This window comes from Antechinus flavipes, chromosome 4 (assembly GCF_016432865.1).
Source record: "Antechinus flavipes isolate AdamAnt ecotype Samford, QLD, Australia chromosome 4, AdamAnt_v2, whole genome shotgun sequence".
NCBI classification, from domain to species: domain Eukaryota; kingdom Metazoa; phylum Chordata; class Mammalia; order Dasyuromorphia; family Dasyuridae; genus Antechinus; species Antechinus flavipes.
In genome coordinates, this window is record NC_067401.1 from 54,794,463 (window position 1) to 54,805,956 (window position 11,494).

The 11,494-nt window shown below is 45.2% G+C and overlaps 1 protein-coding gene and 1 long non-coding RNA gene across 3 annotated transcripts; one reads left to right on the plus strand and one right to left on the minus strand.

The window, feature by feature from the left end:
* Positions 1-10,093: 10,093 nt before the first annotated feature.
* LOC127559379 (uncharacterized) lies at positions 10,094-10,979 on the minus strand. The gene is made up of 2 exons (XR_007953118.1): positions 10,881-10,979; positions 10,094-10,847 (listed from the first exon to the last, which is right to left on the minus strand). It is a non-coding gene; the product is annotated as an uncharacterized LOC127559379 (long non-coding RNA).
* On the plus strand, positions 10,438-11,422 carry LOC127559378 (S-antigen protein-like). Of its 2 annotated transcripts, none has more exons than XM_051993121.1 (2): positions 10,438-10,997; positions 11,325-11,422. In XM_051993121.1, the coding sequence occupies exons 1-2, from the start codon at positions 10,438-10,440 to the stop codon at positions 11,377-11,379; spliced, it is 615 nt and encodes a 204-aa protein (XP_051849081.1). In that variant the 3' UTR covers positions 11,380-11,422. The 2 variants fall into 2 exon arrangements, with proteins under 2 accessions (XP_051849081.1, XP_051849080.1); XM_051993120.1 differs by having other exon boundaries at positions 10,438-11,040; positions 11,117-11,386.
* The last annotated feature ends 72 nt before the right edge of the window (positions 11,423-11,494 follow it).

The window sequence follows — 11,494 nt, forward strand, 5'->3', positions numbered from 1 at the left end:
CTGGACCGGTCTACAAAGTCGTTCCCACGCAGGGCCCTCACTTCTTAGCCCCTCATTACCGCGCAGAGATTTCTCTCCCCGCCGCAGCACCGCCTCGGGTTGGCAATACGAACGGAGAGACCCGTGGCTCCGGGTTAAAGCAAGGACTGAGGGTGCAATCTCATCAACCACCGCCAGGTAGCGCTCCAAGCTTGAGCTACCGGTCAGACTCCCTTTGCATGGAGGCTGCAGGACCCCTGGGCAAGCAGGAAGAGATGACCTGCCTTCTGTCCACGGGCTCCCAGCTTTGCCCAGAAATTCCCTCCTCTCGTTTCAACTACGAAATGTGAAGAATATCCTAACTTAATTCATTTTCTAATTCTCATTTAGACCCCCATCTCCTTCCTGCCTTTACCTGACCCTCCAGCAGGGAGGGACTTAAAGTAATTTAAAAAAATAAAACAAAACATTGAAACTTCTAAGCTGCTGAAGCCAGCCGCCCCCGGAAACCTCTGAAACGTCAACTTCCTCCTATTGGTTATGGCTACTCCTGATGGAACATGAATTCCCAACTTTCAGCATTTCGGGGTGAGAAGGGGCTTTCAAGCATCCCTCCAATAGCAATCGCCACACGGAAAAGGGAATGGTCCCACCACTAGAGGTGGAGGGACTGGCAGTCCCTGCCCCAACTCCTGTAAAGGGCAGCGTGTGCTTCCCGACCCGTTCCGATGGTCATCAGAGGGACTCTGGGAAAACTCCCACAATACCCCGGAGTGAGTGCCTTTTAGGGCGCCAGGTAATTGCCCCATTACTCCGTTTCCCTGCCTATGCTTCCCATCAGGCATTTTTGTACTGTTTTCTCCTCCTCTGGACCTCTTTCAGCATATTTCCCATAAAACAAGTGGCCGTCTTTGTTTTAATTGTTCTATTTCAGCATATTATATAATCCAGTTGGGCCGATCTGGGATCACATGATCAACAAGATGGCAGAGAAATGGTTATTCCCCCGCCCCTAGCAGAACAGAGAATTATGAGCCAGATATAGAGTAACTAAAGCTGAATCCACAAGATAAGAAAAAAAAGGTTAAAGAGCCCATTATATAATACGAGAAAACTCAAGTTTTTAGAACACACTCTTTCCTACAACTCTCTACAACAGACACAAGAAAAAGCTCAGGGGCTTGTGAGCCCACTCCTCTCATGACTAATTCTGCCTCAATATACTTCATCCCTATTATTCCACAAGAGTCGGTAGTGTCCAGTGATGGGGAACAAAGGGATAGAAGAGAAGAAATGGAAAACAATGCAAAAAGCTATGTAGAATCAGCCTAGAGGGCAAAAGAACAACAGAGCCTGAAGGAAAGGGAATGGAAACCCAATCAGGTCAGCGTTTACCCTGGGCAAGGAGCTAGGTCAGCCTGATCCTTACTCCCACCAGCAAAAGATCTCAGCCTCGAGATTCTGTGCAACAGTGAGAGATGAAGGGATCAAAGAATGGGGAGAGAAACAGGGACAAATATTTGAGAACCTAAGAAAAAGTTGAAAGAACAAAACATGATTTGACATGGATTCTTAAATCTCTCCTACCATAATGGCACACACCTTTGGCAAATACATACTGTTTTATCCCTTCCCTGATATTAGTGAACAAAGAGTGGTTGAACAGAGTTATTTCTATTATTATGTCTTTCAAGAAATCTTGAAGAATTTTGATGTATGAGAGAGGAGACACTGTTGGGAAAGATACTTTAAAGCAAATGTTTGGCTTTACCAAATCAAAATTTCTTAATCAACAAATAAGCTTAATGGGATCTCATATAGTCTCAATATTTTTGATCAATTTTGAAATGTTAAAGATGAGCTCTATTTTAAAATAATAATAAACAAATTTAATAATAAGTAATAGGCAATGCCCTCAATTCATTTTATAGATGACTCTTACAAATTAGCCATTGTCAGGAGAAATTTAAAATAATCTTGGAGGAAATACACTGGAATTAAGGGAGATTAGGAGAAGCTTCCTATAGAAAGTGAGGTTTTAGCTGGCACTTGTTCAAGGAAGCCAGAAAGTAGAGATGAGGACGAATGGTTATTCCAGGGATTGGGGACAGTCAGAGAAAATGCTCAGATTTGGGAGATGGGGTATCACTGGATCACAGAATACAGGAGGTTAGGGATATAAGACTGGAGCAGTAGAGGATAAGGGTGGTAATTTATGAAGGACTTTAAATGCCAAAAGGGATTTTATATTTAATCCTGGCATTGAAAAGAAGCCATAGAGTTTATTGAGTAGGGAGGTTGACAGTCAGATAGATTTACATCAATTAAAGTTCTGCAAAAAATTTATTAAAATTGGCCCTTAAATAATTCTGTTGTCCATTTTTCATTGTCAGTTATTTGTTTAAAGGGCTCTTGATTGAGTTACTTCAATTGGATGTCGTATCATTTTTTCATTGTTTTTTTTTTCTTCTTGCTTTTTACTAATTCTGACTTTTGACAAGTCAGTGGTCTGCTTTACACGAATGCTGAGGTGGCTCAGTGGGTTGAGTATGGGGCCTGGGATCACAAAGAACTCCTTCAGTTCAGATCTGGCCTCAGACATTTACTGGATATGTAATCCTGGGCAAATCACTTGAGTCTGTTAAGCTTAGTCTCCTGATCTGTAAAAATGAATTGGAGAAGGAAATAGCAAATTGCTCCAGTATCTTTGCCAAGAAAATCCCAGATGGGGTCATGATGAATCAGAGATGACTAAAAATTTCTTAACAATCCATATTAATAGCAAATCTTTTCCTGTCTTGTAATATTGATTTTTTTTTGTGATGTTTTACCACATTGAACAATTAATTACCAATTCTTTTCTAAAAGAAAGTGTTCATGAAAAGAAGCCATGAGATTTCTAGGTAGCCTACTGGTCTTTGATTTGTCATTCGCTACTCCTGCATCATAATTTTCCATGTATTTCTCACCATCCTTCCTCACTTTTTTCCTTTACAACTCACCAAGTATCTGCATATATGTAGATATAATGTAGCAGATTCTATAAGGTTCTTGGTAAAAAATGTCTCCACTTCCTCATCCTTAGCAGCAGTGTTGAGGAATAAGTTGCGATTATTTTTGTAGTGATTCTCCTACAAATACAGTATCGTAATATGAAATGACCAAATGTCCCATAAAATAATATTTATTGTTACCTTAGGACTGATGATAAAACCAAATCCAATAACTTCTTTCTTTGTCCCTCCAAGAAATACCCCTGAGCCATTTTCTCATTTAGCTGCAATTTCCTTCTTGCTTCTGGATTCATTTATATCCAGAATGTCAGAATTTTTATGATTCAGCTCCCCAGCAGTATGTTCCCTCACTGATTGTTGGACAAGGATTTTAAGCAGCAATGGTCAAATTAAAGTTTATAAATGATAGTCTAGAAATTGTGCGATCTTTAGCACTCTGCCCCTTTTCCCCACCTTTTTGCTATGATCACTGGCTATTGCAATAATCTAGCAAGGAGGTAGTGAGGATCTGAACCAAAGAGCTGGCCACAAAAGCAGTTAAAAGTGAACAGGGTGGGGGCAACTAGATAATGGAGTGGATAGAGTACTGGACCTTAGTTCAAATGTGCCCTCAGACTTTTAACACTAGCTGTGTGATCCTGGCCAAGTCACTTAATCTTAATTGCCTTGGAAAAAATATATGATCATGTTATTGTGGAGACAGAAACTTGCAAGATCTGGCAACTCTTCAGATATACTAGGTGAGAAAGAGGAATTGAGGATATCCCCAATAATAATAGAGACACTTGGATTTGAGAGGAAAATTCTGTTTCGCACAAGATTTCTGTGAGCATGCAGTTAGAAATGAACAATAAATAGTTGGTGATCTACTCAGGAGACACTAGGATGGTATGTATAGATCCGAGATTTATCTGCTTAGAGGCGATAATTGAACCAAATAGAATTTATGAAGTTACTAAATAAGGAACTTGGAGAAAAGAAAAAGGGTTTTGGCCAGAACTCAGGGGACAATCCCAATAAGTAAAGGTGACATGAATGAAAATGCAACAGACTAAAAAGCAGGGGCAGGACGTGGATAAGAACCAAAAGAGAGCAAAATTATGAAAACCCAGAGTACCCAGAAAGAGAAGGCCATCATCAACAGTGTCAAGTGCTTTAGGTCAGAAAAAGGATGAAGATTGAGAAAAGGCCATTTGGCAATTAAGAAGTAGCTTATAGTAACTTGGCAAAAGCAATTTTAGTTGCACAATGATATTGGAATTCAGATTGTAGAGAGTTTAGAAAAGAATGAAAGGAGATATGGATGCTTTTTGCTACAAAAGAAGAAAGGATTTAGCTTATGGAAATGGGCCCTGAGAATGCAGGTAATGGCTGCCAGGCAATTTGGAGTACATAAAAGAAGAATATTTCTGGAAGATAGAGTAGTGGGCAAAAGTACCTCATCCAAGACCACTGCCTGAAATGAGGCAAGACTCGTTTGGTGTTCTTGGAACATGGAACTGGGATGGGACTGAGATAGAGGTAATTCATTAGAACTAACTTACTTAGAAGTTTCTAACCCTATGAAGCTCTTAGAGGTTATAGGTTAGGGTTATGAGTCATTGGATTGGATAAGTAGAGCTGGAAAAGATTCTCTTCTTTTGCAGATGAGGAAACCCAGTTGTGACTTGGCCAGGGTCCCATAGGTAGTGTTACAGGTTCCCTGATCACAGAACCAGGGCTATTCCTAGCTATTTATAACTTTTTTCTCCCATTTCTTATATTCATTATGATAAAGTTGATTTTAGCTTAAAATGCCTGGGCAGTCAGGATTGCTTACAGGAAGAAAGTCAATACTCCTAGGACAGATTTAAAAAATGAGCCATATTCAAAGATTCTCAGGGGAAACCAACCCTGGGTAGGGACATGAACCAAAGAGCATGATTAGTGAGAAATCCCCACGCCATGAGCTTAGACGTCTGTGTGATTCCAGATTGGCTTTCAACCACGGGTTATAAATGTAATGCTATATTATTGTGCCATAAAAATGACAAAAAAAAGGAATACAAAGAAATATGGAAACATTTATAGAAAGTGATTACAACATACTCATCAACAACAGCAATATTTCATGAATATGCAGAAAAAATAATTTACTAAGACATTTTCTAGTCTGGAACAAGAAAGTTATTTTGCTAAAGTTTATATCTATTTTTTTTTAAATCAAAGTATAAATTTGTTTGGATTTTGTGATTTTTTTTTTTAAATTTTGGATTCTCTCTGTCCCTCTGCCTATTTCCCCCAGACTTTTGTTTATTTGATTGTATTTGTTGAAACTGATGACAGACTGAATAGTGTCCAGAGGTGGGAACCCAAATGGTGTCACCAAATCGAAACCAAAACACTGAAGGATCCAAGACTTAAGAGGATTCTGGGCTCTTGAAGGCTCTGTCAGTAGAATTCAAGCTCTAACAAGTCCTATGCCTACCAAGCTGGAAAGACTCCTAGTACGGGCCTGGTGACAAGCTCCACGTCCCTTGCTCAAGGACAAGCCCGGATAAATTCGGAGAAGTTCGTCACTGGGTTGGCCGATTGGCAGATGAATGAAATTTTTGGCCCTGTTGGCCCTCAAAGGCTGTCTACCATGTCACAGAAAGCTCATGAAAACAGTATGGGATGGTGGAAAGGGCACCAGATTTATATGTATATGTGTGTGTACACACATGCCCCTTTCCCCTACTGTCCCTTTCTTGAATTTGAAAAAATATGTATATATAGATATATATGTATAGATGGAAACAATTTATGTATAGATATACAGATAGTCTAGTACTATATCTAGTTCTTTCAATTCAAGAAAGGGACAATAGCAAAGGAGGATTATCAACCCAGACTTGAGTCCGGAGAGACCAATTTCTGACTTGACCAGTCTAGCAGAAGTAACTAATTTAGATCTCCTCACAGCTAATATTTACAATTTATAAGCTGTAGTACAAATACAATTTATAAAATGTAAATACTTTGGGGGGCGGCTAGGTGGCGCCATAGTGCACAGAGCAGCAGGCCTGGAGTCAGGAAGACGGACTCCCTGAGTTCAAATTTGTTTTCAAACACTTATCAGCTGTGTGATCCTGGGAGAGTCGCTTAACTCTGCCTCGGTTTCCCCATCTGTAAAATGAGCTGGAAATGACTAGCCATAAAAAGCCAAATCCAAAGGCAGTCATGAAGACTCGGACAAAACTGAAATGTCTAAATAACAAGAAAATATTTATAAAGTACTTTCGAGGTTTGCAAAGCAATTGACCAGTGATCCTCACAACTGGATTCAGAGCTAGGTGCTGTCATTATTCTCACTTTACAACTGAGGAAACGAGGCAAAACAGAGGTTAAGTGATTCAGATTTAAAGTCGTGTCTTCCTGACTCCAAATCTAGTCCTTTATCCACCTAGCTGCCTTAGTTTCCACCCGGATTTTACAGATGAAGAACTTAAAATCTACACAGATGTTACCCAAGATCACACAGATAATAGCAATTCATAGCCAGGTCATCTCACTCCCAGTCCAGTACTCGTCAGATCTCCTAGAATCCAGAAACAAGTTATTTTTCAGTGCTGAAGTGACTGTTTTAGCTCTGAAAGGCAAGTGGAAAGTGGCCTTGATACCTTGAGGTAAGCGTTTTGTTACTCTCAGGTAGATGGCCTGATAGTCCGGTACTGTTATAGGAGCACAGAATGAACAGACCTCATTAAAATCACCCCTTTCCAACAAGGAAATAAAACCTGATGGTCCACAGAGACCCTTCCCCACCTCATCCTAAATCCATGATTCTACAATGCAGGAGAGGCATCTCACTCCATCAGTTGCTTTGGGGAAGCAGACATGAGTCTAAATGGCACTTCAAGCAATTAACTAGTAGTTTGGTTATGGGCAAGCCATTTAACTAAGTTCTCGGAATCTCAGTCTCCTCCTCTGTAAATTGGGGACAACGCTCCCCTTACCTACCTTGAAGAGCAAGGTGTTTGCAAACCTGTACCAACGTCAGAGCCAACGTTATCCTTGAAGAAAATGGCCCACAGAAATGTCGTCATCGAGAGGGACAAATTTAGAACTTAAAGTCTTCGGACTCTTAAGGCCAGGCTGGTATTGCCTCATTTGGAAAGGTACGGGAAAAAGGGAAGGAAGGTTTGTCTTTATTATTCCACGGGCCATTAGGGTTGAAATGGACCTTGGACGGCATGAAGATCATAGAGCATAAGCTAGCAGAAATCTCAAGGGTCATTTAGTCCAAGCCACAAATTTGACAGAAAAGGTGGATTTTGGATGGGGATTTTCCCAAAGGGTTAGAAGGTAGAACAACTGGGATATTCACCCACATCTGGCTAGTACACTTCCCTCTGAGATACATTAGAACTTTCTAGTCCAACTCCCTCATTTAACAATTGAGTAAACTGAGGCCCAGAAAGGCACAGTCCAGGAGGAGGCCATAGTTTAGGGAGGAGCCTGGATTCCTTGGCCACAGGTGTGTGCAATGGCATAAGCGTGGCATTTCCCTATGCTGTTTGTTGGGCAGTTGTTTCTCAGTTCTGGTTGATTCTTCATGGCCCCATTTGGAGTTTACTTGGCAAAGATATTGGACCAGGTTTGCCGTTTCCTTCTTCATTTTACAGATTTGGAAACTGAGGCAAACTTCTTAAGGTTCTAAGTGATTTGTCCAGAGTCACACAATTAGTAAGCTGTCTGAGGCCAGATTTGAACTCAGGAATTTTTTTTTTATAAAGGTATCCTTTACATAAAATATAAATCACTCTTATTTGTATATATACAGATGTATATATACAAATATATATAATATACAAAATTATATAAAAATTACATAAAATGTCCTTTATAAAATGTACGTATTTTAATTTCTATGCATACAAAAATATATTAAAATTACATAAAATATGTCCATATCTTCCTATAATGCTAAATTCTGATTCCCCATGCCCAAGAAGACAGAGAGCATCTGATCTCAGTATATGAGCTTCCAAGAATACCTCACAATGAAGATTTCTGAAGGAGGGGGACATAAGAGACGGAAAGATGTCATGAAGGAAGCAGGCTCTACTGGAACCGAGAACTATGGATGGACATCCTAAGTAGCCATGTTATTGTAGGGGCTGGAGAGAGAAGTTTCTAGGGAAAGAATTATCTGCAGTTTGGGAAATTATCTTTCATTCTTCCAAATTCCCTGTCAGAGTTCTCCTGGATCTTCAGGAGAGGATCTAGTCTGAAACTGGGGATTAGGATTCCTCCATTCTGGTTTATCTTATCTAAATCCTAGGTCTCCATTATTTTTATAACTAAAAACACTTCCTAAAAGAAAGAAACCCAGGGCTGATAGAGAAAGGGGAAGTTTTTGGAGATTAAGGACTACTTTCCCTCCACTTGCAAAGCTAAGTTTATACAGAGCAAAGAACTGTGGATTGAAAAAGATTTTGGTTCAAACTCCAGCCTCACCGTTATCTAGGTGACTCTGGTCAGGTCATTTAACCCCTTCTTTATCTGTGAAATGAGAAGACTAGAACTCTTAAGGTTCTAAGTGACATGTCTTAGCTTCCACATCTATAAAAAGGGAAATAAAAACGCACTACCTGTACCGGACAAGGCTGTGAGGGAAAGCGCTGCAAACCTTGGTGCCGGGAGAATGTGTATTTCTCTAAGGCAGAGGGCATTTCATTCTCATCTTCCCAGGACCAAATGACAGTTGGTATGTACCAGATGCTTAATAAGTGTTTGTTCAATGATTGACGACATCCTCATCCGGAGACCCCGCTGTGGAAGCCAAAATTCTCCCAGTTGCTAGAGAAACACAAGGGTCACACAGTCCCCTCAAAGGGAAAGTCTTTCAGCTGCGCCCCCAGATGCCCCTTTGTGCATTTCTCCGGCCCAAGAAGTCCTCAGCCAGTCCCATGTTGGAGTCCAAAGCCCCTCTGGCCATTTCGAGGTGGAGCTCTCAAACTTCCTCCAAGGAAGCTTCTTTTAGCACCATCCTCTCCCGCCAGGCTGCTGAGGAGCTAGAAGCAAACCGTCAGGCAAAGGGGAAGCTCAGACGGAAAACGTGGGGAGGGGATTGTGATTGGAGGGTCTTGGGAAAGGGGATGGGAGACATCTCCGGCATCAATTCTGAGACATGAGAACTTGTCTGGACGTAGGGGTGGGACACCATAACGCCTTACTTCCTTCTTTAGACTGATGGGAAAGGGGACAAGATGGGGCCAAATCTCCAATGGGGGGTTCAATGTCATTAAAGGTAGGGATGGTTAGAGGCCGGTAGTTACTGGACACCGGGGGATAAAGGAGGACAGTGGACACAGCACACAGGCTGGAGAGGTATCAGGCAGGGGCACAATCTCAGGAGTCAAAACTATTGACTAACTGGGTGAATGTGGGGTCAGTCTTTGGAAAGAAGATTCCCACATCGGGTAAGAGTTGAAGTAGGACCTTTATAGGATCTTAGATTGGAAGGCTGAAAGGCTGAGACCAGTCATCTGACTTCCTTCTTCAACAGAGAGGAAAGAAGGTCCAGGGTCCAAGTCACACAACTAAATGGCTGAGGCAGGACTTGAATCCAGACCCTCTCCCTCCAAAGCCTCTGGCTGCTCACCTCATGGATTTGTTACATTTGAGCCTCACAAAATGGCAGCTCTCTCACCTCATGGGGCTAACACCATTCTACACAACTACTGTTATCAGTGGAGCTAGGAGGGGAAGGGCAATGTTGCAATTAATTTACCGTCCCCCTTCCTCCTCCAAGCAGACCTGCCTTCCTCGCCAGCTGTAATAACCTGGTGTGTCCCCCTGAACTCAGCACTCCAACCCCAAGCCCACTCTGACCCATGAGACGGCAAGGAGCGGGGGCAGGGCCTGCCAGCCCAGGCGGGCGCCACGGACAGGGGACCGGCACAGGAAGCACACGGTTTCCCACACAAACCGGCTGACCCCTAAGCAAGATGCCGAACCCGAGTTCTGGAAAATGAGGGAGCTGGACTCAGACCTGCACAGTTCCTTCCAATTCTGTGGGCCTGTGCCCCGCACCCCACACGCACACCGCTCATCTTTCTCCCCCAAAGACCATGTTACTTACTTAAATAACCTTTATTTTTTTTCTCATGCTTTAAAGAGGGACTGGTTTGAAATCTCATGTTTCACAGCAATGAAAAACACAGTTCCAGCTTGGCCAGTGACAAAGACACCAAGGGATTAAGGAGGGGAGAGGCACAATTGGGGACCTCCCCGGGGTCTCTCTCACCAAGAGCCGGCTCCCCCGGCCGCCCTGTGCTTCGGCTGAGGCGGGCCCCCTCCTCTTCAGCGGCACAAAAAGCTACAACGTGAGTTTGTCTGGGCAGGCAGTGAGGAGGGAAGCCGCTGGCCTTGGGCTCCGGCCTGGGCCCTTCCTCCGGTCCCGCCACACCCACCAGGGATGGGCCCGGAGACGGGACCAGCCACAGAATGGCAACGGCGACGTGAGAAGAGAGGAGCCCACCGGGTAACAGCTGGAGGTGCCACCTTGGCCCCGGGGCGAATACAGCAGCCCCCGGCCTTCTGGCAGGACGTGGCCCAAGACCCCCGGGCAGTCTATGGCCACAGGGCCAGCGGCACCCGTCCCAGAGAGCCGAGCAGCTCTAGAAAACCCACTCCCCAACCACACAGACACCCGTGCCCACAACTGCATGAGGCGTGTGGCTGCCAGGCTTCTGAAAGGCTGCAGAGTGCCGGGCAGGAGGGAGGAGCCTCTCCGGGCAGCGCCAGGCAGGAGGGAGGAACCTCCCCGGGCAGCGCCGGGCAGGAGGGAGGAGCCTCCCCGGGCAGCACCGGGCAGGAGGGAGGAGCCTCCCCGGGCAGCGCCAGGCAGGAGGGAGGAACCTCCCCGGGCAGCGCCGGGCAGGAGGGAGGAGCCTCCCCGGGCAGCACCGGGCAGGAGGGAGGAGCCTCCCCGGGCAGCGCCGGGCAGGAGGGAGGAGCCTCCCCGGGCAGCGCCGGGCAGCGCCGGGCAGGAGGGAGGAGCCTCCCCGGGCAGCGCCGGGCAGGAGGGAGGAGCCTCCCAGAGCAGCGCCGGGCAGCGCCGGGCAGGAGGGAGGAGACTCCCCAGGCAGCGCCAGGCAGGAGGGAGGAGCCTCCCAGAGCAGCGCCGGGCAGCACTGGGCAGGAGGGAGGAGACTCCCCGGGCAGCGCCGGGCAGGAGGGAGGAGCCTCCCTGGGCAGCGCCGGGCAGGAGGGAGGAGCCTCCCCGGGCAGCGCCGGGCAGGAGGGAGGAGCCTCCCTGGGCAGCGCCGGGCAGGAGGGAGGAGCCTCACTGGGCAATGCCAGGCAGGAGAGAGGAGCCTCTGTGGGCAGCACTGAGCCTGGCCCTCTCACGTTATGACACATAATTCAGCCCAAAAGAGCAGGGCCTCTTGAAGGGCTAGAGCCACGCGCGGCCTGCTCCTCCCTGCGGCAGCCTGGTGGGGGATGGAGGGAGAGACAGCAGACGTGCAGGG